The following is a 26,099-nucleotide window of genomic DNA, read 5'->3' on the forward strand; positions in this document are numbered from 1 at the left end:
TTCAGTGTCATATTCCAAGTGTTCCCGTGTGTTTCTTCTTTACAATATAAATAATGTGTCTCTATCAGTTTTATGGGATTGTGTGTCTAAACCAGTCAACCTTGTAAAGGCGTCTACTGCTGCATATCATACACATGCCTTGCTCCATGATGCACATCTCAGTAAATGTTGGTCTAACCTTGAAGTGTATAAGTCTTAATGAATTTAACTTCATATCACTTCTCTTTCCACTGCCTCGATATGGACCATGACGCATCTTCTTGTTAATATATAGACATTTCACCACACATTCATGCAGATCCCCCTTCTCTTCAAAGAACAATACACGTCTTGTAATTAATGTGAAGTATGTCCATGGAAATTCAATAGCAGCGTTGGCTGTCCTTCGGAAATATTGGCTACATTCCCCTCATGCTTAAGAAATACTGGTTGCATTAAACGTTTTGGATTCTTTTAAAATGATCCAAGTATATTTGGTAATATTGTTAAGCAGTTATTTCTTTAATCTATCAAACAATGAACGTTCATGCATGTTCCAACGTGTATTTTTTGTTGTAGTTACTTCTGAACGAAAAAAAATAATGACACCAGCTGTAAATGTGATTTATTAATAGGGACCCTTGACACAGTACTATATATTCTCCCAAAAGTATTTTCGAATTGTTGGAATTTCGTTTGAGTCCAAAACATGTCTCTTTTGTGTGAATGCTTTAGCATGTAACCGCAGGCATTCACACAAGAATGCTCATGTTTACATTTCACAATCCTTGCGTGAGCTACAACTAGGAATCTAAAAATGTAAATTGACTCCCGTTTTACTGTGGAGAAGAGACATGACCCAGTTCTGTGAACCAGGCTGTGCCATCTTTTGTAACCATTAGTGGTCTTACATTTTCGACCAATATGTTGTTGCGTTTTGCCTTTGCAAGGGGCCCTGATAAGTTAATTCATCTTTGGACTCCAAGACACGAAGGATTCAATTGGATTTTACTTGGGGATACAGCCTATTCCAAAATACTCTGACCTAGATGAGAAACTTAATGCTTTGATCAAGAGGAATTCTCTACTCTCTACCCACCTCAGTAAAACTGGTGGGGATCAGGGCTTTTCTGCACCCTGTGCACTGGACTTAGGATTCTGCACAACGGTGGTGAGGACACCTGCTGGCGCAAAACAAGAGGTGATGGGTGGAAGGTTTAGAATTAATCTTAACCTCTGGCATCGCTCTGGGCAACCCTCCAGACCATCGTTCTTTGTAATGCCACAGGTAAAGATTAATTCTAAACCTTCCAGCCATCGCTTCTTTTGTTTTGCGGTGGACCCCTGCAGGTGCCAGATAGGATTTCTGGAGTGGAAATGCAGAACAAATGACTCAACTTGTCCCTGGCGACCTTTGACTGGGTCTCCTAGAAACTAAGGAGGCCAGAAGCAGCTCACAATCAAAAGGTTTGAGGTTATTCCGTTCAGTCGTTTTTAAAATACTTGACTGGGTACGAGGGGCCCACTTCTTCCGAAAATATACCTATATCTCCCAGGGTGCTTTGCAGCAGAGTGGCCTTACAGAAATGAAAAGCCACCTTTTTATCTACTAGATATGAGCGATTACTACGCTAATATCAAGGAAATGTGAAAATGAAAAGTGAAAAAAAAGCTATTCAGAGGAGGAAAAAGGCTGACATCGCATGAGGCTAGAGGTGGGGAGGGGGAAAGAGGACATTTTGGGGAGTTGGGGGTAGTCTGGGAAGCCAGTTAGAGTTTGGACATTTCTGCATTATATGGGCAATAACGGGAATCTCGCTGGGAATCTCGCAAGATCACTGCAGTATACTGAAGGCACACTTTGAAACAAAAAAAATGTATCACTGGAACATTAGTGCGGTAGTAGTCTTGTAATTACTGCAGTAATTATTGGGGTAATGGAAAGTGAGGGAAAAATAAATGGGGGGTGCATCTATTGTGTTCACATCTAGTAGGCTGGGCGAAATGGGTCTTTGTGACAGTGGGCCCAAAGAAACCTATTGGTGCAATGTGTGCAGTGGCCACGGCCGTAGGCCATGTCTGGTGGGCCCCAAAGAAACCTATTATTGCCATATGTACAGTGGCAAGGCCATGATAGTTGGCTTGAAAGAAACTAGTGTTTTAAATATACAGTGGGCATGGCCGAATGCAATACTCACTGTCTAGTGGGCCCCAAGGAAACCTATAGATTGAAGATGTACAGTGGCCTCGGCCGAAGGCCATGGCTAGCGGGTCGTAAAGAAACCTATTCATGCAACATGTACCCATGGCCACTGGCCATGGGTGGTGGCCCTTGAATAAACAATGGTATAACAAAACCCTTGAAATTCACTAAAAAAAACGTTAGTTAAGAGGCAGTGAATGTGTACGGATTTAATGCAACAAAACCCTTGCAATTCAGTCGATGTGGGTAGTGATGATCGTTTTAACTTGACGCCCCATGTTGCAAAGTCTGTGAGTACACACAATGCAGATGGGATTCACAATGACCTAAAGAATTAAAGGACAGCCAGATAGCTCAGTGTGTTGTGCGCTCTCGGCTGTGATCTGCAGTTTGTAGGTTCGAATCCCAGCTAGGAAAACTCAACCTTTCATCCTTCTGAGGTCAATAAATGAGTACCAACTCTGGTTGGGTGATATTGTATGTATATGTGTTGTAAGTAAAGTGCTTAGGTTTAAGCTCTACATAAATAACACATCATTAGTTCCTAGAGGTCATCAACAGGGGATGCTGAGTTAAGATAATCATAACTTCCCACATCTATTGAATTTCAAGTGTTTTATGCATTATGTCTGATCACCTTAATTGTCCCTTAACTAAAGTTTTTTCTACAGAATATATATATAAATATGTTGCTCAAAATAAGTCAAACAAATGTGAAATGAACTAATGAGGTTATTTTAAACACATGTCGACCTGCAGTAAATATGCCACGAAATCCCAAATCACAATTTGAAGGTATTTTCAAAACTGAAGTTTTCATAACATACCAGATGTTTTTACTGTCATCATAATAATGCCCATGTATGCCCTATGGTGATTAAAAAACAAATCAAAACAAACAAATCTGATCAAAACCCTTTTCTCTTTGACATTTGTCCTTTTGCATTTGAAAGGGGTATGCCTCTGAAAGGCCAGCTGGTCTTAATTGCATTCTTTTTCCATCACTGTTCTTAACATTGTGTTAAACGTATCGACACATGCTCAGAACCTGTGTAATGAATGTCAGCTGATATCATTGTTTTGAACCCTGACCTACATATTCAGGTGCCTAAAGTGGGAGATTCTATAAAAAATTAACCCTCTGACTTGGAGTCACTGACAGTATGTTGTAGGTCATTCCATTTAGGAGAACCATATCCTGCCTTGTATATTTTTCAATGATGTATTTAGCAAGCATTCAATACTTGAGCTGCTTGCTCTTTACTACCTGAAAGTGTGACCTGTTTACAAACCTTTCATTTTGGCCAGTGAGATCTTTAAGTTGTCTGATAAGGAAACGTGTTTTAAACATCAATTTGACAGAGCAGCACAAGAAAAACGTTTAAGAACAATAAAACAGGTTTATATTTGTGTAATAAATACCACACATATATTTGAACTATGAGGTGTTTTACATCATATGAATGTAGCCATATCAATGTAGAATTTCTAGATTTCTAGATTTTAGAGCCTGCAGTTTATACAATTGAACCCAAAATAAAATGAATTTCTATGAGGTTTAACATGTCCCTCAAAATACCCAAATGACACTAACATTGTGAAAAACTATACATTTCACCCATCCGGCACTCATTCTAAGTAGTCTAAAGGGCAACCCTGGCTATTCTATAGATCAAATGATGATACCTCATAGCACACTCATGATTTAAAAGGAAGAACCTGCTCTGTGCGAACACTGGTATTATTCTTATTTAGAGGCTTCTGTAGATGTCAATGCAATGTTATTCACATGCATTTATTTATTTATATGTTGAGCATTTGTTAGGTGCTTATATAACAAAATGGTGTGTCCAGGTGTCACAAGGCAAAGTGGGGAGGGAGCAAGAGGAGTAAATAATGATGGCAACAAATGAAGATATACAATTGTGGTCCTACTAGGCCTTGTAGCATTCGGATGTGCAAGTGCAGTGAAGAGAAACACAGGAGATAGGGAAGGGAGGGGGAAGTGGGAGGGAGCAAGGTATGGGCAAGTGCTGGTGAGAGCCCGGGAGGGAAGTGCCATTCGGTGCCAGGGGAGGAGGTCACTGGCTAAGTGCTATGGGCAGAGGAATCCCCAAGGGTGGGAAACAACCGTCAGGTAGGGGGCCCACACTGGCAGTGTTGGTGTCAACTGGGCAGGGGCCTGGTGATTTGAAAGGTTTTTGAAGGTCCAGGCGGCCAGTCTCAGTGCTGTTGTGATTACCGAGGAAGGGAAAGAGGTAAAGAAACGATGTGAGGGGTGGAGGAGTGAGAGGAGTACAAGATGACCCCAAGGTATTGGCCTCACAGGATGGTGAGGGTGCAGGGCCCAAGCAAGGCGGAAAGAGGGTAGGAGGGAAACAGAGCACAGGTGTCCCAATAAGAAGGATCTCTGTCTTACTGACATTAATACAGAGGTTGTCAGCAGCACACCATTCCTAGATAGCGGTCAGAGAGTAGAGGAGGGAAGTTTGAAGGAAAGCTGTGTGTCATCAGCATAGCACTGGAAATTAGGAGAGGAGGATGAGATCAGGGGAGCTAGAGGGGTGAGATAGATATTGAAGAGCCATGGCGATACAATAGAGCCCTGGGGGATGCCGCAGGTAGAGAATGAAGTGGTGGAGGAGAAATGGCCCAGCTGCAACTGGGAAGGGGCGGTTAGTGAGGAAAGAGGTCGGCCAATCCAGTGCCCGGTCCCTGATGCTGAGGAAGAATACATTAAAATGCCAATCATTTTTGTAACATGACATTTAACTCTGTACCCAATTGCATTTGAGAATATCAGCTCATTAGGCTTAGATCTGAGGCATACCTAGCATATTAATGATGGTTATGTAAGGTGAATGCGAGTGCATTATTTTATTTCTCACTAATTTCTCACTTATTCAAAAGCTATGACTGACTGAGTAAAGGTAACTGTCTCTTTAGGTAATCAAAGCAATAGAAGAGGGATATCGCTTGCCGGCACCGATGGACTGCCCAAATGGCCTTCATCAGTTAATGCTGGACTGCTGGCAAAAGGAGCGAGGGGAAAGACCTAAATTTGAACAAATTGTTGGAATTCTAGACAAAATGATTCGGAACCCAACCAGCTTAAAAACTCCCCTTGGGACCTGCAGCAGGTAAGGCAATTGAAATTGATTGTACTGATTAAAACAACACATGAAATCACACACAAATTATGTATAATCCGCAAATGCAACATTTTTCTAAGGGAAGTCATTGGCTAAAAAGGCTGCATGCTTTTCTGTCTGATGCAGAAACAGGGAAGTATTGGGTCACTTTCTGAATTCTTAGCTTCTAGTTTGTCATGTCGCAGATGTTGCAGCATATTATGTATTGTTCACTTGTTTTTTATCATAACACTCGCTTAACGTTTTGAGCGCCCTTACAATGGGGCTTGCAAAGCTGTTAAGATTCATATGCTGTGTATATTCTTCCAAGTAGTCTTAGGTTTGGAGTATTAATAGTTGTTTTTACAAATTGAAATTTCCATCGAAAGGGGCATCCCTGTCATACTATCTCTACCCTGTGTGTGCCCATGCACTTGGATTGTTTTTTTCTTCTGCCATTTGTATGGTGACTGGAGGGGGGAAAGGAATACGATTTTGACTTTGAGATCAAGATGGCCGTGACCCAGAGTCAGCACCAAAGAATGGTGCGAGATGGTATCAAACAGTGGTAACAGGTTAAGAATTGGGAAACAGTGCATGATTATGTCTATCAACAACATTTAATCAGCTCAGACTAGTGGCTCCATATGGCCTTCTACCCCCAAGGCATTCCTGGTGCAACTGACATACAGACAGATCATATAAAAAGAGGAAAATGTTTATTTCATATTTAAATTTAAGCTCTCCAACATCTGACCTTGACAATGTCCATGGAGAAAACACCATTTAAATGATGCCCAAAATGGCATGCATGCTTTCCACACATACACACACATCTAGAATCCACCTGTTGTGTACTAAGAGGACATTCCAGGAATGCATGGATGGTATGCCAACATCTCACGCCACAAACACTTAGGTCTAGAAGGGCAGTGATGGATGGCTTATGCCATGGACACAGAAATATTGGCTCACCCTGGTTGATGCACTGACATTGAGTTATCAGGGGGTTAATGCTTCAGACACTGAGGTGATCAATTTATCTCACGTTCCACAGAGAGAGATCCAGAAGAACTCTAAGCAGCCAGCTACCATTGCTGATGAACTCGCTGGAGGACCTGTTTAGGAGGCACACTATGTGGTCCAAAAGACTGCAGAGGATAAAACACCCAAGTCAATACCTAAAGGCACCACGCCGAAGCATAAGGCAAGTACTAAAACAAAGTGGTTGTCCAGCAAGAATATGAGCAGTAAATCAGAAGGAAACCTGCCACCAGTAGACATGGCACAGAGAAGCATGGTACCTTGTAAAAGTAAACTGGGGGCCTGGATGCCTTTAGGCAGAGTGCTGAGATGCACGACATGAAAAAAACAATAGGCATTGAACATAAAAAACACAAAGCTAAGATACATGGCATCCAAAAACAAGCCCAAAACAAACAACTATACAGTCTTCCATCACCCCAAAGGTTACACTTCCTGTCATGCTACACACTCAAGAATCGATTTTCAAAAGAGGAACACGAGGAAGAAGGAGCGGAAGATGAATACCCTGCAGGACAAGAACATATCTATGATCTCACAGAAAATGATACACTCTCTTAGCCGGAAATACTTTGTCACAGACACTAGCAAATGTCTTTTTGCTTATTCAAAAAAGGGAAGAGAGGGAGAAAAAACAAAAGGATCATTCCCATACCGGGAAAGGTAAACCACCTGCCAAATCTTCAAGAATAGATTAATAAGGACACACATTTTACCTCTACATTTACTGATTTGCAGAGCAACCTTCTGGAGAAAAGAGGTGCCAGTGAACCAGAAGACTACAATATTTAATCTCAAGAGGAAACTTAGCCAACTTCAGCATAACCCTGAAGAGAGGATTAATTTACATATGACACATTATTACAGATGGCAAAAGCAAGGCTTAATGTTACTTTTACCATGGAGGCAGAAGGGAAAGACTTTGTAAGGGACTCTCTTGATGAGTCAAAAACAACAACACAATATATTCAGCTCATGGAATTTTTGAAGTGCCTAGAAGATTCTGTGGTGGTATCTGCTATTTGCAAAGCAATTAACACACATATAGAGAAGAAATATAACACCCCATCAGAACCAGTCATAATGACATGCATTACATCAGCTTACAGAAAGACGTTTCCTGTTCAAGGGATCAGGGGCCAACCACAGAAGATTGTTGACACTGTGACAAATCGCTTCTCCCCAAGGGGGAGCCCCCCTGTGAGGCTAGTGAAGTGAGCTTCCTTTGCAACACCCTCCCTAGGGGTCGAGGAAAGTGGGACATCACCAGGAGAGACTCTGCCTGTGGTGACAAGGACTCTTGTTCCTGTGAGGAACTACCTAAAGGATATCCCAAAATAACTTCCTTATAAATACCATACAGACACTTGTATGAAGAGAGAACAACCAGAAACAGTTCATGTCCCTTTAAATGGGAAGTTCCATTTAACTTTGATGAAGAGGATAGAGAGGACGGAGACGCCTCAACAAGTGGAGAGAGAGGGACATGAATCTCATCAAGGGAATCCCCACAGCAATGTAGTACCTGAGATTGGGGGAGACTGTGAGACCGGGGAAACCTGCGGGTTTGATAACTGCTCACATACCAAAAACAGATTGCTGAACACGCAGCATTCTGTAAGCTGGAGAGAGCGAGAAGCAGATCCTAGTGGCATGACTAGAGAGATCTTAAAAACTTGAAACCACATAACTTCCTGTTACACAAAGAGCCGGTCATCCGTTGAGGAGACTACAAAGTAGGGGACATTGAAGGAGGAAGAGAAGCCGGGCAGTTGAGAACAGAACACATCCCCAAAGAAGAGAGGCCCCTGTGATTTTATCCCTGAAAATACCAGGCAATACCAGGTTGTGCCTTGAAACACTTATGTATAGGCACATTATAAATATCATATCAATCATTACAAATATCATATCAATCAACGTGGAAAACAGGAAACCAAGGTGGCAGCCAGGAGATCGTGATGGGGTTATTCATACTCTTCCCAGTCAATGTAATGAAAGTATAACCTGGAAAGCAAGAGAATTGAGTGATGGGTGTGAAATAAACCTGAAAGCCATAAAAATGTAGAGATGTACATAAATCACAGGAGAAATGCCTGGTGAGAAAGGCAGAATGACACATATGTCTAAACACAGAGACTATAAAGATTAATTATGAATTAAACCCAAGAGAAGAGAATCTCAAGAGAGTTGTAAAGCTGGATATCATTACCCTGGGAAAAGGGAAAATTACCTGCATTGTAAAAGGAAATAGCGAAACAGAGACTATTAAGACAGGTTACCAGGTCAAAGAGGCCTGATTTTGAGAAGACACAAAAGTATAAAGTCCTGGAAGAGATACCCAAACTGATTAAAGGAGTCACAAAAGACTATTTAAAAATCACCTATTAAGAAGAATCAGGAAGAAGTTGTTTGCACAAAGCAAAGCCCAGGAGAAGGGAATCATTCTCCTGTCTTTAGTTGTTAGAATAGTGGTAGGGTCAGTTAGGTTTAATCTTGACTGTGGACAGATTCTTATGGCCATTCACAGATGCCTGACAAGAACCTTCGTTAGTTTATTAGATAGGGAACATCCCATAGCACAGTGAAAGGTAGGCCTTATTTTTATTCTTTAATAAACACAGCTTTCAAATGTCCTCTAAGAGTCTGGGTCCTTTTTCTGACCCGCCACAACACCCATTTTCTTGCTACAACACATGCACGTTGTTCAATCCATCCAGGGCATGTGGCCCATGACCCACCAAGGATACCAACAAACTCAAGCACACAAACCCTGGTACCGAGAACATTGAGATAGAAGAGGCAGAGAAAAGATCATGTCCACTAAGCGTGAAGCTAAAACCCTTCAATAACTACCCATGCAAAGTGTCCTCCTATGCAGCCCGAGTAGGGGAAGTATTCTACAGTTCACTCATAGGAGGCAATAACATCAAAACATTGCCTCTAGACACTATGAAAGACTGATACTGTATGGTGTTCCAATCCAGCACCTAAAATATGTTTTCCAAGGAACTCTGACACCAAGCACAAGCACAGATCACCAGCAGTTGTTAGCAGAGGAGATAGCCCCCATACTCGCAAAGTTGGTAATAGAGGCGGTAGCTCAACATGAGCACCTACCCATTATAATTTATGGTTCCCAAGAAAAACCTCACAAGGCGTGTGGACCTCAATCTTCCCCGGCAAACAAGTTCACTAAGGTGCAAAGGTTTCAGATAACATTACAAGAGTAAATTCTGCTAATAAAATGGGCATCTGCATGGCATCGTTAGACATCAAAGATGCAATCTTTCATATTACCATGTTCCAAAAACATAGAAAATATCTCAGTGTCAAGTTGGGTGTCAAACATTTATAGTACAAGTTACTAACCTTTGGTATAACATCAGAACCATGTGTATTCACAGAGGTTCTGGCAATGGTGGAGGCCCATTAAAGTGGGCAGGGAATACAGGTGTACCCCTGACTGCATGGCTGGCTCATAACAGGGAATTGTACCAATCAGTGAAGCCAGAAAAAACAAGCCACCCTAATGTTGTGGCATGAGTTGGGATTCTCAATAAATGTGACAAAGTCTGGCTGTATTCCGTTCCAAATAAAAAAGTTCCAAGGAGCAGAAATAAACAGTGCAAAGCCTATGCTATACCAATCAAAGGAAAGAATACTTTTCTGGAAACAGTTCACCTTTATCAGCCTCAAAAGAAGGTCACAGTAAGAAAGGTCATGAAACTGCTGGGCATGATGGTATTGTACACTGTATGTAAGATTAATACAGCAGTGGTTAGACAAATGATGGCTTAATATGACTAGTGGGTCTAGTGGTGGCATAGTTGGCAAAAATGGAAAATCTATTGCATTGAAAACTTTTCCAAAGTCCCCCGGTAAAGAATACTTTTACCACTGAAGCATCCATCCAAGTGTGAGGATCACATCTCCACACCCTTCACAGAGCAGTGGGCTACTTCACCACACATTCATATCAATGTCCTTTAGCTCAAAGCAGTTCCCAAAGCACTACTGAGCTTTTAAAAACAGATATCAGAAAAGAGCATTCTCATCAGAATGGATAATACCGCTGCAAATCTCACACTTGATAACATTGTCATGTGCAGTATAGCAGAGATTATATTGGTGCTTTCTAAAAGAGATACATCTCCAGAGCCAACAACTGCCAGAAATAGACAATTTCCTACCAGACAAGTTCTACAAGAACCCACATTAGAGTTAAATATGGAAGTGCTCCAACAAATCTCCCACAAGTGTTGAGTGACAGCTGTATATATTAGTGCCTCAAATACACTATACAATGCCAAAAATCTTTCTCCTCTGGACATTAAGAAATCTATTATGGATAACTTAGTGAGGGATGTTTGTTTATGCTTTTCTACCATATTCACTGTCATACAGAGTTATACACAAAATACAAAACAGATAGTGGTGCAACCTCTAATCAAGTTCAGACTACTACACACACCCATAACACAACAGTTCTAGCCCAGCAGTTAAAGCACTCACAGCAGGAAACTATGGATTTATTAGCTTGCCCATGAAGTCCTAGAATTTGCCATTTGCAACTTCCATCTACTTCATGCTCATGCCATTTGAATAAATGGACATTTTTTGTGTTCTCGTGTTATAAATTTGCCATCAATCCCATAAAGTGTATACCCAAAAACTTGCAAACTTAGGTTTTCTAAGTCCTCGATTCAGGACTGGTATTCAACTCACTGAAAATTCATCTAGAAGGATTAGCAGATTATAGCACTTCACAAACAAAATGTCATGGTGAAAAGTTCCAGTGCTTAAAGTTTTCTTTGAAGGTGTAAAGATAGTTCCCCCACCTGTAGCAGACCCAGCTCCTTTGAGGTATCTCGGTGTGGTACTGTACAAATGAATGCTGTTCCATTTGAACATTCCACATTTAAAATATACTTTGTATGGACTATTACTTCCATCAGAAAGGTTAATGAGTTACAGGCACTGTCAGTGGATGAACTGTTTCTTGGAGCCCACAAAGATACAGTGCTCTTCAGAATGCATACTATTTTCAACCATGTCCATTTCAATCAGTACATTCATGCCAGCTTTCTTCCAAGTAAGACATACCTAGACATAAAGATCGCTACATTCCCTGGATATCAGGGGGGCAATGGGAGAGTTGGTGTACTATTTAGAAGGGACAAAGCAAACTCTAAAAACAAGCACATTTATTGTCTATTTTGAACCAGGTCAAGAAGGTAATCCAGTAACAAAAGGAAGTATTTTTAGATGGATTTTGCACTGCATACAGGCATGCCACATGCTTGCACCAGGGCACATTAAACACATGGAACGGGGGTCACAGTGGCTTTTGTAGCCAGTGTTACGATAGGGTTGTTTTGTAAAACTGCCACATTGAGCTCTGTGCACGTTTACCCAATATTACTGTACAGATAATCAAACAAGGGTAAACTCTTCAGCGGGACAGATAGTATTACACAATTTGTTTGCTATCTTGCCATAAACAAACCCACCCCCAAAATAACACTGCTCATTGATATATGTGCAGCATGTGAATACAAATAGATTCATATGTCCCAGAAGACAAACATTACTTACTGAGTAATGGTATTTCTGGGGCTTGTATCTGTTTAGAATAATAATAATAATAATAATAATAATAATAATAATAATAATAATAATTATTATTATTATTATTATTATTATTATTATTATTATTATTATTATTATTATTAATTATTATTATTATTATTATATGTCCCAGAAGACAAACATTACTTACTGAGTAATGGTATTTCTGGGGCTTGTATCTGTTTAGAATCACATGCGCTCACCCAGCCTCCACTGAGTTAGGCATACACACAAATAGCAGCATATTTCACACCACTTCAGCCTCCTTATTTGCTTCACAGCTCTCAGGTACATCGAACATGAACAATCTAAGCATGTAGGCATCAAGGGGTATTGGGGCGCAAGCAGGGTAGAGATAGTATGACAGGAATGAGCCTATTTTCACTTTTGAAAAACAACTAGCAATCTAGCAATACTCAACACCTGTGACTAGATAGTGCAAGATGTGCAGCATGTGATTCTAAACAGAAACAACCACCAGAAATATTATTAAGGAACTCTGCAACATGCGTCCGACTAGACTGAGGGTCCTACACGCGTGAGGGATCATGGGTACAGGGGACGTCACACTAGGGATAGTATTACTGGCACGCCCTGTTCGACGTCCCTTTTCGAGTTTCGAAAAACAAACTGTAATACTCTGCAGCTTCCACTAGATGTCTGCCTATGCACAGCATGTGATCTAAGCAGATACAAGCATACAAAATACGATTACTGTGAGTAATATATATATGTAGTCGACTTCTGCCAAAAAGCATAGTATGCCCTACTCATGAAGTGGGGTGGGCAGGTTCTGCACCTAAGTTGTGGAATAGACAGAAAAACGTGTTTGGTGCCTCACTCCGGACCCTGAATGCATTCTTAGGATATGATTAGCTGTTTTATGTTGAAAATAGTCAAGGTGGGCTTTTAATTACTTCAATAATTATATGTTATATCTATTTTAATACCAAATCATATCAAGGGGGCTAGTTATATATCACCTTGCACTACAGCAAACACACTAATTATACAAAATGCTATTGATATTTATACACACAAATCAATCATAAAATGTTTATTTTCTCAATGTTGTGTTTGAAATACATCAAGATTGCTTATGGAATAAATAAGCCTGGTATTTATGAGCACCCTCTTGTCTCCTTTTTAGACCAGTCAGCCCTCTTCTGGATCAGAACACACTTGATTTTGCTGCTTTCTGTTCAGTGGGTGAATGGTTAGAAGCTATCAAGATGGAAAGGTACAAAGAGAACTTCAGCTCTGCGGGCTACAACACTCTAGAAGCCGTGGCAAGGATGACGATTGAGTAAGTTATAGACTTTTGCTTGAATAATGGACTATTTGTTCCACATCAAATCAAGATTAAATGACACTGTTTATACTGAAAAGTAATTTGTACAATACTTCCAGAAATCTAACTTTTTGGGAATGAATTGCTGTCAAGTTCCTATCGGAATTGTAAAAATGCAATAGTTACTGAGTAGATGTTATTTGGCTGAGCGGAACCATTCCCCTATCAACCCAGTAAGATGTGGTTAACTTGCCCATTAGCTCAATATTTTCAGTAGATAAGTGACTAGAACCAAGATTAGATTGAATGGCATGCAGAAACACTGTTGCTTTGCTTTTGGGGACAAAGCTTATTTTAGTAACTTTATTGTGTTGTGTCTCTAAATTTGGTTTTTTGTTATAATATTCACAATTAGTTGCTGCTAAATATACTCGGAATTAGGGCTGGTGATTTTACATTATTTTTAAAAGTTTTAACTGTTGATGACTACTGGTACTACACTACCCAGGTGCCCCGGCATTCATTTAAGTTCACCAGCAGGCGCGTGAGCGCCTGGTGCATGTGGCCAGTTTGCGCTGTTTAGCGTTTGGGATAACGGTGGTCTAGTAAGTAGGAGGACATTAACTTTTATTGTATTCACACTTTAACTTGATGTGGTCATATTCCCTGACCTTTTGATGATAGAAATTTTGCCGGTAAAGATCTAGTAATTATTCTTGCATTTTGTGTAGCATCTTTATTAGTGCCGAAGATCACCTCCCAGATTACTTCCCAGCGTATGGCCCGGATCCTGCAACGGTATATGGATATGGGACTTGCTTCCATAAACATACCTCAAGATGTGCCTTGCGAGGCTGCAGCTAAATTAGTGCAGAAAGATGGAACACCTGGATCACTTTTAAATATTCCCGGGACAACTCATGTGGGTGATACATCTGGAGACTCGATTAGAGAAGGAACAGCTAGTCATGCAGGGGAAGAGACATGTGAAGGTTCTTTATTTGAAGATCAAGGTGATGAGCCACTACCTATGGAGAGTGGGGTGGAACAAATGACTTACGAAAATGGTAATTCAGTGAACCATTTAGACTCTGAGAGGAGTTTGAAATGTGTGCTAGTAAACATGTGCTCCTTTATTAAAACATGCTACTGGCATTGCAGAATATATTCAGGAGCAGAGTATTGATATACTCACCATCACGGAAACATAGCTGCATGAGGCAGCAGGTTCATCCTTGACCCTGGCTGTACCTATGGGATTTAATATTCTTCATATGGATAGACAGGAAGGGAGGGGGAGGTGTAGCCCTGATTTATAGATCAGATTTGGATATTAGGAAGGTGGACATTTTTGCTCCTGTTGGGTGTGATGCTTTATTCTTGAAACTAACAGTAGATTTTAATACCACTATTGGCTGGATAACATTATATCGCTCGCCTACTGGAATGCCCTAATCCAAACACAATTCTTTTACATGGTGCTTCCTTTGGTTAAGCAGACCATCAAAATGGCAAAATAATGTGACTGACCATAATGCTACTGCCGTAGAAACCTTGTTACAGGATATGGATTTTTCCTAGCATGTTTTTGAGCTGAGACATGTGAAAGGGAACAGCTTGGATTTTGCTAGCTAGCTTAAATGTACATGTGACAGAAGTAGGTATATGTCCTTGCTCATGGTCAAACTAGTATATTATTGACTTTCTCCTTAAGTTGCATGGAGGGCATAAGAAAAGAAAAATCAGAAAGGATGGTGATTGTTTCTAGGAATATACATAAACTATCCCTAGACAATTTGAATCCATACCTTACTCCTTTGACAAATCAGTTATATAAGTAGGCTTCAGCAGAGGAAACAGCACAAGTACATCAGTACACCCTGGCGATAGCAGTAGATAGTATTGCCCTGTCAAAATCTTGCATTTTTTTGAAGAAATGTCTGAAACATGGTACTCTCTGAAGATCCATAAATTAAAATGGATAAAGCAAAGAGCTTATGATAAATGGCTAAACACTAAATTACCTGAGGATAAAGACTTTGCGTGAGTGTCTAAAAACCACAAACTGGCTATTTGGGGGGGGGGGCAGAGAAATATGAATATAAAGCCTGGAGTAGTAAGGCTGGGAACAACACAAAGGGAAATGTAAAGGTTCTTAGAGAACTGAAGAAACCATGTGTAGTAGAAGATAACATCACAAAGTAAAAAGTCTGCTGTACCTCGGTTCAAAAGGCTAAGACTGATAAGTTCCAAAGTATTAGCAAAGACATTGGTAATAAACAGGAAATAGAAGGAAATAGCATCATGTCTTGCTTGGGTAAGGATGCCCTGAGGGACTCTGGGGCAGTTAAGATAGAAGAGCCATTTACTTTCAGACTAGTCTCAGAAAAGGAAGTGAGAGATATTTTAGCCTGCTTAAAACCAACCTCCTGTAAAGGGAACTCATGTCTAGCTGCAGTGATTAGGTTAGGTGTGCCAGCACTTCTCGCTGCCATCACAAAATGTATTAATAAATCATTTGTTGAAAATGTTGTGCCAGATAGTGTGAAACAAGTCTGGGTGCTTCCACTTCTAAAAATCTTACATTTAACCCTGTACATTTGCCCATTTATCCACCAATTATGAATGTGCTGTTCTTACTCAAGATTTTGGACAGAACAGCGTATTTGCAGATTCAGGAATTTCTGACTACAAACACGATCTTGAGTAAGCATCAATCTGGTTCCAGGATGGTACGTGGCACAGGAACAACTCTCTTAGATCTGAAGGACAATATTTTGGATCCATGGGTAAAGGAAAAATGCCAATGCTACTTGATCTGTCTGCCACCTTTGATCTTGTGGACCATAATATACTGGTCCAAAGGATTTTATACTCTGCACATTTTACAGACCCGTCAGCATAATGCATAGTGCAGAATGCATAATGTCCTTTTTGGATAAACGAATGTCAAGATTATATAGTAACAAAGCTCAAGCAGATGTTAACAAGGTCCCCTTTGTAGTGCCTCAGGGCTGGTGTTTTTCCTCTTCTCTTTATACATTGCCACTTTTTGAGCTTCTGGATTCAAGAAGAATAATTCATACAAATTATGTGGACGATACTCAGTGTCTAATCCCGTTGTTATGGGACTATTAAAAGGACCCTGAGGTCGTCAGTGGAGTTTGATATTTTTCAAGATTGGATGTTGAGGAATGACATGGTTTTGAACAATTCGAAAACGGAACTGTTGATTACAGGGACGGATGCCAGATTGAAAACATTTAGTAAGGATTATGATAATTTAAATATTGCAGGCTGTGTTATACCCACACAACGTAAAGTAAAAACACTTGGTGTGTATTTTGTCCAAACCATGAGCATGAAATCTCAATTTAAGTTATGTTATTTTCACCTCAGCCTACTATATTAGCCTGTTATGCAAACTTCCCCTGTTTCTGTCTGAACAGATCTGCACCAGCATCACAAGAGCAATAGTGGGTGCCAAGCTTGACTATTGTGGCACATTATTTCTGGGAACGGGGAAAGTGGAACTGAATAAACTCCAAATGGTTCAAAATAATGCTGAATGAGCATTGACAGAACTAGGGTGTAGAGATCACGTAACCGAAGCCAGGAAAGCCCTACACTGGCTACCAGTAGAGGCAAGAGTGGTCTTTTGGTTGTTAACATTGGCGTTCAAATGCCTATTTGAGAAAAGGCCAGAGTATTTGGTAGAAAAGCTTCTATGGGTACCTAATAATGGAGTCCTGAGATCAAATGACTTGAATCTATTGAAGGTTCCTAGAGTGAAATTAGCTGTAGCTAGCCAAGGGGCCTTATATGATATCATTCCTACATTAAGGAATGCCCTGCCTTCTGATCTGCAACAGTGTAAAACATTAGGCTGGTTTAAGAAATCCTCTAAGACACATCTGTTCACTTCTCTGCTTTTGGCTTAGAGACGATGGACTACGGTTTCCTTATTTACTACTTCCTGTTTTGTGCCCTGATCTCTGAGAACTTGCTTACTGGTGGTATATAGGTATACAAATAAATGAATAAACTAGAGAGAAAAGGCTCATGTTGTAATATCTATTAAAATTAAATCATGTACAAATGATAACTAATTGCAATTAATTTAGGGTTGAAACATTGAAAGATTGCACATGTCCACGCTGTATGTCACTGTGAGGAAAAGGTCAAAATGGTCAAATGCATAATGCAGACACAATTTTATATTTCATTAATTTTTATATTCTGGCTTTTAAAACTCCATAGAGAAATATATGTATTTGTTCCTTCATTTACTTTTGACTCATAAGGTGCCCATGGCAAAGGCATTCAATTTGGGGCAAAATGGGGCAAGGATATATTTAAGGAACCAGGGATCAAGAACAGAGAGGAGGGGGAGAAAAGGAAAACAGGAGAAACTGATCAGGAAGTGTATAGTACTCCTAAATAATGTCATGGCTTCCCTAGACCTGGGAGCACAAGGCTAGTGCCAGGTGAATGTAAGATCCAGGGAGGCCATACTAGTTCTAGGTGAGTGTAAGCATGGTATGGTGGTGGAAGTCTACAAGAACTGTAAAGATGGTCATGGCCATTACTGGCCAGATCATCTGCAGATCACCCAGGCTTGTGGTTAACTCTAGGAAGGACAATGGGCGTCATTACAGGTCGGGCAGTCCGGAAATAACAGTGGCGATAAACCCGCCGCCACTGTTAATTCCAGACCGCCCGATCTCAAGTCCTGCAGGCGGGAGGTGGCGTTCCCGCCAGGTCTGACCCGGCGGGTTTACCACCGCCTGCCTGCAAGCAGACATGGAAACACTGGCACTATCACGAGACGTTGCCGGTGTTTCCATGGTCCCCATTCTTATTGAGTCCTATTGGACTCAATGGGAATGGGGATTTACACCATTCCGCCTCCGGAATTCCCGGGTCACCTTGGTTGAAATGCCCCAGTTATTCCGGAAATCACGGAGGCCGAATGGTAATACGAGTCCGGCGGTAACCGGGCGGTTTTACCGCCTCGGTTACCGCCGGACTCGTAATGAGGCCCAATGTGTCTAATCATCTGTTAAGGACTTCCATCTTTGTCACAATCTTATATTATTTAAGTATAAAGACTAACGTTACCTACTTAACCAATGCATATGATGAATGTGGTTCTTCCGAACTCCTATACCACATCTTTGCATTATGTTTTAAATTTGATAAACAATGCCAGATGTTTTACTAATTGGAATTACAGGAATTTCTGGTGGGGCATGGGGGAGAAACAGAAAATGAGAGAGAGCATAAGTGAGTAAGATTCCATACAACTGAAGTGTAAAAGCGGCTATTTCCTGCACCCATTACTCTTTATTGAGAGTGAAAGAAGTTCAACTAACAATAATATTCCTGTTTTATTCAAACCAAGCCACCACAAAATAGAAAACACCCACCTGCATGTGAGATCTTTCATTTTGCATGTAGCATTGCAATTCCTGATTTCCAATAGATAGCCTATTAACGTAATAGTAAAGAGATATTTAATTGCAACAGATTGTCCTTTTGCTCAAAATGAGTAAACCAAAGATGTGCATTGCCGGTAAAATAGTATTATTTCAGATTTATATTATTCGGAGTAATAATCTGCGCAGAATCATTAAAGCAATGTTTAAATTTTTTTAAACACATTACCACCTGCATTAGAAGAGTGGACACATATCCAAAAATCAGCGTCATGGGAATGTGACAAATAATTGCTGGTATGTGCCTAGAAATCAGTGCCTGTTCTCTCAGCCTATCCTCACCTTTTATTTAGAGTGGCACAAACCCCTCCATGTACCCAGAGTCTACCTGTGAACAATGTGGTCTTGTTTGCCATGACTCTCCTATGTGCCTACCTTGCCAATACAACTCTACTTTGAGTTGTTTCCTTTCCTTCTCCTACGCATAGCGGCTTGCAGCCTCTATGCATCTATGCTTTTTTCCTTCATGCTGCCCTGCTTATTTTTGTACACATGTTGAGAGAGAGGTTGTTTTCATTGCTGTTTTCTCCTCTGGGGTCTTTCCAAGCTGCAAGTCGACCAGCCTTTGTTTTCTCTGGCAGGGCTGAGGCAATGGCTGATGGAAAAAAATACTGCTCTTCCTTGGGTGGGGCAAAGAGGGGGGTTGAAGCAATGTCAAGTCTGTCCTGCTACTGGGAGCAGATCACTCAACCAGGCTTAATATGGCTATTTAAAAAAAAAAAAAATGAAAAGAAAAATCTAGATCTGGACTAACATGCCAATTACTGTCATAATACCAACCTTACCTTCCTGGAAAGGCCAACGAGAAAAGAGTAGCCATACAAATATGCAAACTAATAGAGGAACACTGTCTGATACAGGACTATCAATCTGGGTTAAGATCCAGATGCATTCTTAAATCCGCAGCCATACAGGATTTGCTGACACACCCAGTATCTTGGGCACAGTGTATTCATATATCACAGTCCTACTTATCATTTCTGTAGCCTTTGTCACAGTCACCATCATGATTCTTGCCACACTACTAGCTTCAAGAATCGGTTTCTCAGGTCTGTGCTCAGCTGGTTCTCCTCCTAAATATCAAATATTCACCAGTTGAAACACTTGGGGAAATGTACAACAATGTACCACCCAGTCACAAGCAGGATACTGCAAGGCTCCTTCCCATCAAGTTATCACCAAACTATGCATGGAACCTCCATAAGCTCCTCCCAGTTATTCTGACATTTCAGTCCATCCCACCAACTGGATGCTCCTCTTTATCCCAGTAAAGCACAAACTAATGCAATCTTGACTAGCATGGGAATTGAGGGGTTCACAACAGAATTGGAACCTAATGACAGATTACTTTTCTTAAGCAAAACCAAGTGGTAATGGCTGGCAGGATTTGAATCAATCATAATCATGGACACAGCTCTGGGCAACCCTCCAACCCATCTTTATTCAGTGTTCTAAGCCATTACACAGAAGGGGGAAGACCATATGCAGCTCAGTCTTGGTCCCACCACAAAGAGGGCCAGTACAGACTAAATTTGAACCTCTAGGCCAAGCAGGCTCAGGAGCCAACCACATCTGGGCATATACGTCCCGTTCTGAGTATCTTAAGCAAAACCAAAAGGTGATGGCTGGAGGGTTTTGAACGAATCATAACTATGGGTACCGTTCTGGGCAACCTTCCAGACCATTGTTTTTCAGCCTGCAAAACCATTACAGAAGGGAAAGGACCATATGCAAATTAGGTTTGGTCCCGACCACAAATGGGACCGTTCAGAACTAAACGCTAGATCGCTTTTCTTAATCATCAACAACAACCTATACTTCCAACTCACGCTGCCAAGAAAGCACAAACCCTTTGACTTGAGGTCTGCTTTCCAAGCAATAGGTACTGTCATACCTAGATGGGGGAAAGGCACTCCACTCAGGTGTCATCCCCTCTGCCCTCACACCACTAATAGTAGTGCAATATACCACTGACAGACTAATTTTGTTTAGTTTTGTTTAGAGGCATCTGGGCACTATGCTTACAAGTTCAAAAATATACATAGAACCACCCAGTCATAGAATCATGGGATGCTGAAGTATGTTACATGGGAAATTAGATACATAAGAGTTACATATAGACATCAGGCAAGAGTTCACACACATATATTCAAAGTAGTGTTTAAAGTTGTGACATGCTTTGCGCTCATCCCTTTGTTTCCGTTGTCTTATATAAATGACTAAATATGCTAATAATATGCATTCAATTGTAATTCTTTATTAGGTTGCCATGTCAGCCGACACGTGTTTCGACTATAGCGTCTTCCTCAAGGCTGACAACATCATAATAAAAGATTATGTAATAATTGAAATATACATGCAATCATATGCAAAATCACAAACATAAAGTTGAGATGTAACAAAATTCACATACCCCATTGGCAGTCATGTTCACAGGGTATAGGGGAGGGAGAACAAAACAGCAGAAAAGTTGAATTAAGGCTTTTGCAGTGTAGAGATTGGGATATATGATTAAACATGTGGTTACATTATTAGTTGTTTAATACTGTCTACATTGGTGCAGTCGAGCCATGTGTCACGGTGAGAATCACGAATTAGTTAATAAAAATTATTAAGGGTGATGCTAGTGCTTCTTTGTGTGTAAGAAATGCCCATCACTAATTAGCACCAGAAATACTGAAGTATGAGACAGATTTGGTGTTACTGTGTATTCGAAAATAGCTGCACATTAATGAGGATAGAGTGAGCAAGTCCATACCCCCATGCGTGAATAAGTGAATTCTTAGATATCTATGATGGTGCTGCTCTCACCTATCAATAAAACTGTGAAGACTGAAATAGAAAACACAGCAATTATGATACCTGTGTAAAGAGCTATTCATAAGTATTGCATGAAGTTACAACATCAAAAATTTGACATGATTAATTAATAACGTTGCAATTGTTAGTATGAGAGTAATTTAAAGGGAGCACCACCAATTCTAATGTTGAAAGGCCAGAAAAGTATGTTCGGAGGTTAGGTCATTATGTGGAATGAGGCCACTTCGCATTACTGTTGTTCCACTATGCTTACTAATTTGGGTTCAGCTAATAAAAATATAGCAAGAAAGCGGTCACCAGAATTGCAACTATGAAGTGTGTTGATGAACAATCAGAGATGGGGTTCACGTAATAACGTGGCAAAGTAGACTTACCTATATTGATCCCTTTTTGGCTAAATGTTTAGAGAACACGAATTATTCTTTTGGTCGTTTTTAACTAAGCTGACCGTGGTGTGGAACGTTATGATTGGTGAACACTAGAGCAGTGTTTGCGCATGCTCGAAGTTTAACCACTAACTACATTGGCGCAGTCGCTTGTCCAGAAGCTGCGGATTACGCATGCTCCGGAAAGAGTCACATACTGTATAAGCATGTTTTAGCAGTTCGCGACTGCTTCATTGGGCATGCGCATTGCGCTCATATGCATTATGAGGCAGTCTTGATGTCATGATTTGTTAAGCAATTTCAATATGGAGCAAGACTTGAATGTGAAGCTATTATAAAGATGAAAGCCATTTATTTAATGTGATTTTACACGTTATGTTGTACCTGTTCATCCATACTATAATTGTCAGGTTCGGATGACATATTGAAAATCATTTTGTTAATACTTGTTCTGAAGTAATCTCACAGTGCAAATGACTCGAGCACATCAATACCCTATGTTTGCTGTTACAATCCTATATTGGAATGTTCTATTCAAGTGTACAGATATATTGAATGGTATAGAATATGATATGTTAAGTGCTGTACACACTGATTCCGATAGTATGTTGGTAATTTGACATAAAAGCATTGTTTAAATACCAATGCATAGTAACATGATTACATCCTTCAGACTATAGTTGTCAATCATTGATGAAACTTCATAAATCAGATACCTACTAATCACATTTCACATTTATCACATATGTTGATAACATAAGTATACACCAATAGCTCCCACTAGTATGTGCAGAATGAGAGATTCACAAGAATGCATACATTTCATTGTCAGTGTTGAGACCGTCTTGTGTGCAACGTAATAAACAAATACATTTAGCTTCCAATTGTCTTAGCTTTAATACAATATCACCACCTCTTACTCCTTTCTTGACCTTCATTAAACCAATGAAGTGTATGTCTTCCTTATTGTTGGTCTGATGTTTAGTTTGCCAATGAATGGCAAGAGGGAGTTTCGGGTCCTGACTGCTCAGGCTAGCCATGTGTTCCCGAATCCTGAAGTGCAATTGTCTAATAGTGGATCCTACATAATACCTATTGCATACGCATTTTATTGCATAAACCACATATGAACTTCTGCAATTGATGAAGGGCCTCATTACACGGATGGCGGTAAGGATTTACCGGTACCGGTAAAATACCGGTACCGGTAAATCCTTACCGCCTTACTACGAGGTCCCTTTGCGGGTTGGGGGATTTAACGCCTGCTTTTTGCAGGCGTTAAATTCCAACCCGCAAAGGGACCTCGGAGCTAATTACGGCACCGCAAAATTGCGGTGCCGTAATTAGCGCCTTCCCCATAGAGCCCTATGGGGCAGAAATGGGAATGGGGAAGGGCAATGGTGGAAGGGGGATTTACCGCCCCTCCAACCTTGGAATGGGGCGGTAAATCCCCTTTCCACCAAGGCGGTGCCGGTATTTTACCAGCATGAGCCATGGCGCTAACAGCGCCATGGCTCACCGTCTACCGTGTAATGAGGCCCGAAGTCTTGTATCTGAATCACATGTCCATTCGGGTGTGTGTATTGATTTTTGTGGTTGTGTGAATATTTACACATTGAACAGTTTCCGCATTTGACTGTAGTTAGCCATGTAGTGTTCCTCTCAATTGTGTGACGCAAAGGTTTTAAAAAAGATGGACTGATCTTATCTCGTATAGTAGCTGCTCTAGTATAGACAAATTTAGGTTTCTCTGCCAAAAAGGGCTTGATGTCTTTGTCTAGTAGAAGAATGTTCCAATGTCTGAGTAGTAGCCTGTATAAGCAGTTAGAGTCTCTTGATTATTTGATAATAAAATCAACACTATTTTGTGATTTAGGTGTATGTTGTTTTTGTTCAAGCGTAATAAACCTTTCCATTGAGGAATATCTAGTAAGGCTGTCTCTAATAGTGGCTTCCGAATAGCCTCTTTGCCTGAATCTGTCCGATATGAGCTTGCATTCCCTTTCAAAATCTTAATTTCTACTGCAGTTTCTACGAGCTCTATAGAATTCTCCCCTAGGAATATTCTGTATTGTTGATATCTGATGACAGCTCTTTGAATGCAAAGTCGAATTTACTTCACTTGTTTTACAATAAGTCTTAGTGCTGATTTCGCCAACCTCTATGAAGATTCTGAGATCAATAAAGTCTATATATTCTCTACTCGATTCTCCTGTGAACTTAATACCAAAAGAGTTGATATTGATATAATCAGTAAATAGTGTAAGATCTTCTTCTGTGCCAGACCAGAACATGAGCACATCATCAATAAATCCTTTCCAGAAAACAATGTTGTGTTTGTATTGTGTGTTGTTTAATATGTGTGTCTATTCCAATTGGGCCATAAATAGGTTGGCAAGGGAAGGGGCATATTTTGCTTCCATAGCCACTCCTCTAACTTGAGAATAGTAATGCTCATTAAATAAAAAAACATTATTGTTAAGGGTGAATTTCAAAAACATTTTGAGCATAAAAATGTGTGTGCGATATGATGCTGATTCATTGCGATAGGTGTAGTCATTTGTAGCAACTGCCAAATTGTGATCAATGCTGGTAGATAATGTGATTGCCATTCAATTGTGATAGCATCTGAAGTACATGGGTGGTGTCTCTAATGAATGATGGAATCTTGGTAACAAATTGTTTCAGTGCATTGTCTAGATACTGTGATATCCCTTCGGTGGCCCAGCCTATCCCACTCATGATGGGTCTGACATCAGGAAATGATTCATATGTTTTATGAATCTTGGGTAAAAAGTATATCGTAGGCATGATTGGCTCAGTGATGCTTAAATACTTTTTTCATCATCAGAGAGAAGGCCCATGGAATGCCATTCATTTATCATTACCAGCACGTTTTGGACTACTTCTTTATTACGATAAGCTAGTAGAGCCTTCTAACAGTTTGGTGTAGCTACATAATCTTTTATTGTGATGTTGTCAGCCTTGAGGACGACGGTGTAGTCGAAACACGTGTCGGCTGACGTGGCAACCAAATAAAGAATTACAATTGAATGCCAAAAGAAACAAAGGGATGAGCGCAAAGCATGTCACAACTTTAAACAGTTCTTCTACTTAATAGGTGCTGGCGGGTACACCTATTCTGTGCACTGTGCATTGCATCTCAGTCCATCTATAGGATCTTTGTGTGGGAAAAAGCGCACTTTACTTATATTCAAAGTAGGACGTGGTTATGCAACCGTGGTAAGGTCTTGCTCACGGAGCCGCACTTTGACCTTTTTCCGGAATGAGAGGTAGGAAGCTTCCTCTCTTAATGGGAGCGGTAGGGCATTCCATTTCTTAGCAGCGAGGACTGGGAAACTGACCCCTCTTGCTCTTTGTAACTTGTAATGTGGGATGTTGACACAGTGTATCTGGGCTGTTCTTGTAAACTGTGTTGATGTATGGCTGGTGATGGTATTGGATAGGTAGATGGGTGCCTGTTTGGATAAGCATTTATGTGTAAGGGATAGTGTTTTGAGGGCTATCCTTTGCTTAATGTTAAGCCAATTTATAGAGTGTCTGGTATCTGAAATGTGTTGTTTCTTTGAGATGTTCAGTGCTGCTCTAGTAGCAATGTTTTGCATCACTTGCATTTTCTTGAGGTTTTGTTGTGAAGTGCCAAGATAGAGCGCATTACAATAGTCCAGCTTAGAGAGTACCAAGGCTCTTGGTATTGTGATGCAGTTAGCTGATGTCAAGTAAGGGCGACATGTGTATGCAGTTGAGGAGGCCATAACATTAGTTTGTCTCGCTAAGGTGAGTTCCGAATCAATATAAACTCCCAATGTTTGACAACCTTGGATACTTTCATTATATTGCCGTAAATATTGAATGAGGTGAATAACCCATCCAGTTTGTTTAGCTTGACTGGTGAGCCCAACAGGAGCAGCTCTGTCTTATCATCATTAAGACAGAGCCCATGCTTTGCCATCCAGGCTTGTATAGTAAGGTAAACGTTGTTGAGAGTCCTACCATCCACAATGTGATCACCAGTGATGGGGATGAGCATCTGAGTGACATCTGTATAATTAGTGTAGGTGACACCCAGACAGTCAAGATCATCAAAAAGAGGCT

At 40.5% G+C, this 26,099-nt stretch overlaps 1 protein-coding gene across 7 annotated transcripts in view; it reads left to right on the forward strand.

The window, feature by feature from the left end:
* EPHA7 (EPH receptor A7) overlaps positions 1-26,099 on the forward strand; it is a 366,507-nt gene that overhangs the window by 335,280 nt on the left and 5,128 nt on the right. For all 7 annotated transcript variants that reach the window (XM_069606448.1, XM_069606452.1, XM_069606450.1 and 4 more), the window contains 2 exons: positions 5,129-5,322; positions 13,139-13,294. In XM_069606448.1, the coding sequence (XP_069462549.1) occupies positions 5,129-5,322; positions 13,139-13,294 (350 nt within the window). The remainder of the gene's footprint in view (positions 1-5,128; positions 5,323-13,138; positions 13,295-26,099) is intronic.

Source organism: Ambystoma mexicanum, chromosome 4p (genome assembly GCF_040938575.1).
Source record: "Ambystoma mexicanum isolate Mex_15411 chromosome 4p, UKY_AmexF1_1, whole genome shotgun sequence".
NCBI lineage: Eukaryota > Metazoa > Chordata > Amphibia > Caudata > Ambystomatidae > Ambystoma > Ambystoma mexicanum.